At 34.7% G+C, this 7,133-nt stretch overlaps 1 protein-coding gene across 1 annotated transcript; it reads left to right on the forward strand.

Moving 5' to 3' along the window:
- The first annotated feature begins 6 nt into the window (after positions 1-6).
- Positions 7-3,197, forward strand: LOC127157226 (uncharacterized). The gene is made up of 12 exons (XM_051100460.1): positions 7-46; positions 164-215; positions 306-475; positions 633-754; positions 889-947; positions 1,104-1,207; positions 1,319-1,343; positions 1,486-1,667; positions 1,831-1,952; positions 2,060-2,121; positions 2,278-2,518; positions 2,727-3,197. Exons 1-12 carry the CDS (start codon positions 28-30, stop codon positions 2,820-2,822), a joined length of 1,254 nt encoding a protein of 417 aa, XP_050956417.1. The 5' UTR covers positions 7-27; the 3' UTR covers positions 2,823-3,197.
- The last annotated feature ends 3,936 nt before the right edge of the window (positions 3,198-7,133 follow it).

Raw genomic sequence — 7,133 nt, forward strand, 5'->3', positions numbered from 1 at the left:
GTTATAAAACCTGTCAGCTATCTACAGATGCTTAGTTCACTGACAGGTTTGTCAAAACGGAAAATCAAACACTACTTAAGATTTTGTTTTAAATGTGTTGCTCCAGCAACAACAAATAAAATAACTGCAAGCCCCCTCCACTAATCATTACTTTATTTTACAGCCCTAACGACAACCAGCACTCTGGCAACAAGCACAGCTTCTCCACCAAAATTGTAAGAGCAGTAAATCGAGTGTCATTTTATAAAACCGAGTTGTTTTCTGAAACTGTCTTTACATTCCTGTTATTTTATCATCTTTGGTAGGTTGGGGAAGGCTCAAATAAAAATTCGATTGGTGTTTAACACAGTTGGCCCGGTACCAAGTGAATCTTACATTGTAAAGTTGGCCCAATCTCTGTTTGACTCACGTTACAAAGCTAAAGAAGCCACATTACAAACCCGGGATACAAGATTTGTGAATATCACCTATACAAGTGAGTTTTTCTCTCGTCCTTAGGCTCCTTTTTGTTCTGAAACGGAAATTTGAATGCAAATGATGTATACTGCGTAGACCTGTAGTAGCTTGCTTTTAAGGAAAGATTTACCACTCACATATAACCACACAACTAATCATTCTTGTTCTGTTTTAAGAAATTAATGAAACCTCCTATGCTCTCACATTTGGATTTGAAATAAGCAATGTATCCATGTCTGAGCAATTTGAACTAAGGAATGAAACCTACACCGTAATCAAGGAGAAGATAAGTACATTGGTGAGTTGGAGACACTTTTATATAATGGTTTCTCACAAAACCTTGCTATAAAAATCAATATGCCTCATTTTAATCACATTAACTTTAACATTAATAAACACAATAATCTCTGTATTTATTATTCCACTCTCCAGCTGGTCGACATCCTAGCTGACCCCTCAACTGAATTTGACCTCAAAGACATTAAATTCGAGTAAGTTCTAAATCTGAAGAAATGTCTTAAGGATTGAACAAAATCTGCTTTTATTAAGTAGTTTTTAGTATTAGTAAATTGCTTGTGAGAGAAGCTGCATGGTTTTTAGATCTATTGTTTTTTTGTTCCTCATTGCATGTCTGAATCTCTCCATAGGAATAATAGCACAGAGATTGTGGCCAGTGTTCAATATGTTTTCTCAGAAGGTGACTTGAAAACAAACAGCCTCTTTATCAAGGAAATATTACAAGCTAAAGAAGGTATTACCACATCCACATATGCTATGTCACATGTTCCATAAATACCAAATACTTTAATTTAACACATAATTCTTTTCCACTAATCATTTTTTTTTTTTTTTTATACGACAGTCAGCACTACTTCTCCACCGAAAGTGTAAGAGCAATAATTCCAGTATCATTTTGCAAAGCCAGCTGTTTTAGTTTTGTCTTTACATCCCTCTTCATTAACATCTTATGAAAATAGATGGTAACATTGAATAAGTCATCTAAATAAATAAATGTACCATCTCTTGCAGGCTTGGGAAGGTGATCATATACATCACCCTTGTGTTTAGGACACAGGGTACTATACCAAGTGAGAGTAACGTGTTACAAGTGGCTAACAGTCTGTTGAATGGAATGAAACTGAGAATTACACGAGACCTCACAACAAGAGATCTGACTGAACTTGTGAACTTTGTGAATGTCACCTATCTGAGTGAGTATTTCCTCTCCTGTATTTTTTTTGTTGTACATTTGAATGCAAATGGTGTATATTATGTTTAAATTAGTAATCTCTAAATGGATAAGCGAAATTTCATCATCCACATACAATCATTTCACAACTAATTATTGTTTTGTTTATTTTATTTTTTCTAAAGAAATTGATGATAAGGCCTTCTCTCTGAACTTCGGATTTCAAATCAGCAATGTGTCCATGTCTGAGAAGCTTGAATTCAGGAATGAGACCTACACAGTGATCGAGGACTATATGAATTCATTTGTGAGTTACAGACACTAGAAATTGAGAATAGAAGAGCTGGTTTATTTCAGGCACTTTAATCATAATATAAACAAAATAATCAATAAAAATGTATTTCTGGATTTCAGCTGTCGAGGATCCTAAACAAAACAACAACTACTAGCTTTAATTTCAAAAATATCAATTTCACGTAAGTTCTGCTTTTTTTTTTTTTAAATCTCAGGCAGTGTTTTAATGATTTCAAGAGATCTGCTTTTAAGATTGAGTAGATTTTGCGTGAGGGAAAGAAAGATCAGTTTATTTATTTTGTTTTAATTTCTCATTGTGCATTTTAATTTCTCCACAGGGGTAATTCCACCGTGATTGAGGCCAACGTTCAGTATGTTTTCACAGACAGTGACATCGGCAGTTTCAGCTTGGTCTTTACTCTCCTCGGACTTGGCGCTACAACGGCTCCAACCACCTTTTACCCCACAGTTCTGAACACTACCATCTCAAACAACGGTACAAATGCAGCATGGGTCGTGGCTATCATTGTCCCTGTTGCTATCGTCATTGGGCTTGTACCTTGCTGGATTCTTCTTTGTGTAAGTATTATGATGACTGAATGTCAAATATGTGAATTGGAAGTGAAGTTATTAATGACAACATGCAAGTGGTTTTCTTTTGGTTAAAAATAGACTTAAATTTGCCATTATATTGGTTTATAATGTACAGCTGATTAAAAGTGTTTTTAAAGTGTGTAAAATTCCCTTCCATGATGGTAACGGTCACTTTGTCTGTTTATGTGTATAGTGTTTGCTGTGTGGTTGCTGTGCAGCAATCAGAAGACGTTGGCACAGAAGACGGTCGTATAATGTAAATTACAGCACTCGAAACAGCATCTTCTAGAGATATTCAAGAACAAATCTTGATGCCTAAAGGATGATTAACTTTCCTGTATTGCTGGGCATACAGGACCTCTCCAAATGTGATGCAACTGTGATTTAAAAAACAATACTATTTAAAGAATGATTTTATTTATTTAAAATTTCTGTTATGTAAAGTAATGATGATCTAGTTTTCTAAATGAAAGATTTATTTCATAGTACTGTATGTATTTAATGTTAAGGGACGAATGTAGAATGTGTTGATCACTTCTTTATTAACACTTCATCTACTTTATCTAAAATAATACAGTGCACCCTGACGACATATTTATTTGTAAATCCACAATTAATGCTTGAAGTCAAAAACTGTAACTTAATAAAAACAATTCAATATCAATATGAGAACATTATTTTATCCAGAACTGTTGGTGTAAGGCTTTACAGCTTTATATGATTGAAAATTCAACTGGGACCAACCCACCAGTCCTTGCTGTCTGATAAATGCTCTACCAAAGACAGAATGGTTATGGTGATTGCTAAAACATCTTTAACACAAACTACACTGAAGGTTGTGTCAGCCATTTTTTGTCTGACGACTTTGCCAATTTGCCAACACACCATCTGCATTTCGTTCTATTGTTCATATAGAACGTTTCTGAGGATTCAGTCATAAGCAGGATTATTTGGTTAGGTATAGAAATTAAATTAAGGTAAGCTCTGGTAGATGTTAATGAAAATATGATATACAAGCTTCCAGCAGGTATATACATACATAGGTACAGCAGAGGTCCCCAGCGTGCAGTTTCACTTCATGTACCGGCCATAGCCACTTCTTCAGTAGGGTAAGCTCTGGTAGATGTTCCTGAAAATATTATTTACAAGCTTCCAGCATGTATATACATACATACATACAGCAGAGGTCCCCAGTACTGTTTCACTTCATGTACCGTTCGCCTTCAGTAAAAGTAGGCCTGTACATAATATATTAATATAATATAGTATATTAATGTGTGTGTATGTATGTGTATATATTGTCCTACTTTAATAATAACATGGATTGAAGGCTGAGCTGCACCCAAAATTAGTTGGAAAAAAACAAACATCACGCTATGAGCGCTATGAAGTGTATGCTGCACGCCCTTTCTTCCTAATTACTTTGTGTACTGACATGGAATGTAGAGCAAACGAGAGACAGAGAAAATGATGTCAAACCATTATTTGTTTTTTGTGTTTAGAACAGCCTTTGGCACCTCTAAAAGACATTAAGTTCTTTTTCTGTGGAGTCATTTGACATCTCACTATGGGAACCCGCCCCTAACCTGTTGCACAGGATCAGGTCCTCATTCAATACAACTTCTCCAAAAACATGAGCAATGATGAGATATCTCACAGGAATTTGTGAACGGTGGCATAAAGATAAAGCAGGATGGCTTCTGTGGAACTTAAACACCTCTAAATGCTCAACAGAAATTTTTCGGAATAGCTATAATGTTCAAAGCTCAAAAACATGTTTGTATGAAGTATTGACTGTACTTTTGCCAACACTACATAATATGGTGAGGACATGGATGTCATATATACAGGCTGTCTTCCGAGATGTGTTCAGATGGGGGCTGCAAAGGGCCCTTTTTCTTTTAAACTCAAGCCCTTTTGAAGCAATGCTTTTATTGTGAATAAAAGTAGGCGTAACTACAGTAAACAACAGCTGAGTTTCAATATGTGAGGCAAAGCACTAAATACATGAATGTCACACAATCACATTGTTCCTCTGAAACAGAGCAGAACACTGTGCTCTGACCATTCCGAGTTTTGCCAGGTATTATGTTTACTGTCTGCTAGTGGGGTATTACCAACGTGATTTATTATATAACTTTTGGAACAGAACTTTAGGGGAAATCAGTCCCATAAGACTGAATTAACTTACAAACTACAACTGAAGAGTTCATTTGCAAAAACAGATAACTCAGTTTTTAACAGTTTCGAAAATTAGTAAAAAAAAATACAGCTAACTAATACAGTAAAACACAATAAAAACATGATAATAAAAAAACACAATAAAAAACATGCGTTATCTGTTTTTGCAAATAAACTCTTCAGATCTGACTTAAAGATTTTTCTTTATATAAAACAGCACAAAAGCTTTTATTTTATTTAAAAACATTAATAAATAGGTTATGTTAAAACATTTTATTAATATTTGCTATTTTCACAATGACTCATATTTGACGCATTCAAAGCGGGTTGGGTCGTGGCCCAACTGGCTATACCAGTTCTGCAGTCAGTGACGGTACAGCAACAGATGTGCAACTTCAAAACAAACAACAGACAGATCAAAAATCTGACTGTTTATCAATAAACTGATTTTCATCATGCTTACATAAGCACAAAACTCAACTGCTAAACTGCATTTGTGATTACATATGTTAATCTGTTCAGTAAGTCAACATTTCATATGGTCCTTATATGACTTGTTGTTCAGCTGCTAAAACACCTGTAAACATTTTATACAATACAAAACTTTTTCAGTTGCAGTGGATGCATTCATAGCACTAAAAATAGTGAAAGGGTCTGCTGCTAAAGGAGCTTTTTCTATCCTCTTTTATCTCTTGTCTCTATGATGCATGAACGGTTCTCACAGAACATTGTGTATTTATTTTAAGATTATCTCCTTTGTTCTAATTGGTTACATGCGTTCCCATCTCTGCAGCTGGGTATTGTTTGGAGTATGGTGAAAGAGATGAAGAGAATGAAATAGGATAGGGACAATAATAGACAATGCGGCTGCCACTGAATAGGTCATATAGGGTCTATGCATTAAATCCTGACAGCAACAACAAAGGAAAAAAATCTAATATTACACATTCATACACAACACACTGGCTCTCATTTCATTTATTTTTTCATACATTTCTAATTAGGGCTGAGCGATAAATCGATATCGATAATTATCGATATTGATAGTTCGATAAATGTTCGATATAATGTTTATACTCCAAAGGCAGAACAAAAGAGCGCTAAAAAAATCTAAATCTCACATTTATCGTGATAATTATATCGACTGATATGAAAAAAAAATCTAATGCACTAATCCAATATATTGAATACATCCTTTTATATTCTTGCCCGTCTAGACTAGTGTTTTGACATACCTTTGTGTGTATTTCAATGCAATAATCAGCAATGCAGTGTTACGTAAGCATAACCACGTTGGAGATGATAATGACGAATGACAGAAATGAACTCAAACATACTTTAACACTGATGCAGTGGCGGTCTGAAAACCACCCATGTTTTTATTTCCCTGATAGCACACGTACATCTCGGAGACTATTTGACGTCTGCATTTGCAAGACATATTTTTAAGAGTGTTTACTCATCTGCAATACATCTATAGCAGTGGTTCCCAGCCACGTTCCTAGAGGCCCCCCAAAACTGCATGTTTTCCATGTCTTCTTAATCAAACACACCTGATTCAGATCATCTGCTCATTAGTAGAGACTCCAAGACCTGAAATGGGTGTCAGACAAAGGAGAGATGCAAAATGTGCAGTGTTGGGGGGCCTCTAGGAACGTTTTTGGGAACCACTGTCTATAAGACATTTCCTATCAGATGTCAAATAGGAGTCTATTAGATGTTGTTAAGATGTTTATGATTTAGAGTGTATGTTAAACTGACATCTTTCATACGTCTATTTGAAATCTTATAGGAAACGTCCTAGATGAATTGCAGATGAGTTAACACTTTCAAAAATACGTCTTCCAGATTTAAATGCAGACATCAAAAAGACATCTCTGTGATGTATGTGTGCTATGAGGGCAGTTGTGTAATGTTTTTTCTCTTTTTTTAAATGGTAATTATTCGACTGCAGACTATAAAAGATTCCTTAAAATTTCTTAGAAACAAAGCTAGAGAAAATATTCTGTGTGATATGGATAAAATTCTCTGGCAAGGCAGAAATTAGAGGTCTGATGAATACATTTAGTGTTTACAACATGTTGTGATCTTTTCTGAAGTTTGTAGTGAACAATCAAAAATTCCAAAGCAATTGCTTAAAAACATTCTAAAAACCATATAGACAACCTTTTAAAATATATTACACTTCTGGTTATACTTTTTATTCTATTTGGCATAATGTTTTTCTTTATTATTCATAGATGGCAATGCCTTTTTTTTTTTGGTCTATTTCTAGTGTAACATTTTCAAAAAACGATTTTGTCATTGTGACCCAAAACTGTCAATAATTGGTTGTTGAGCCAACTAAATAGTAAGGAATTCAGGTAAAACTGGGACAATTAACTTGAATTCACCATATGACTCAGCAGAAAACACATCA

Source organism: Labeo rohita, unplaced genomic scaffold (assembly GCF_022985175.1).
Source record: "Labeo rohita strain BAU-BD-2019 unplaced genomic scaffold, IGBB_LRoh.1.0 scaffold_1012, whole genome shotgun sequence".
NCBI classification, from domain to species: Eukaryota; Metazoa; Chordata; class Actinopteri; order Cypriniformes; family Cyprinidae; genus Labeo; species Labeo rohita.

What these genes read in the sequence shown, in the direction of transcription:
- LOC127157226 (XM_051100460.1), top strand. An exon ending in CTCAAAGACATTAAATTCGA is followed by an intron (nt 948 to 1,103) that starts GTAAGTTCTAAA and finishes ATCTCTCCATAG; the next exon opens with GAATAATAGCACAGAGATTG. An exon ending in TGTGAATGTCACCTATCTGA is followed by an intron (nt 1,668 to 1,830) that starts GTGAGTATTTCC and finishes TTTTTTCTAAAG; the next exon opens with AAATTGATGATAAGGCCTTC.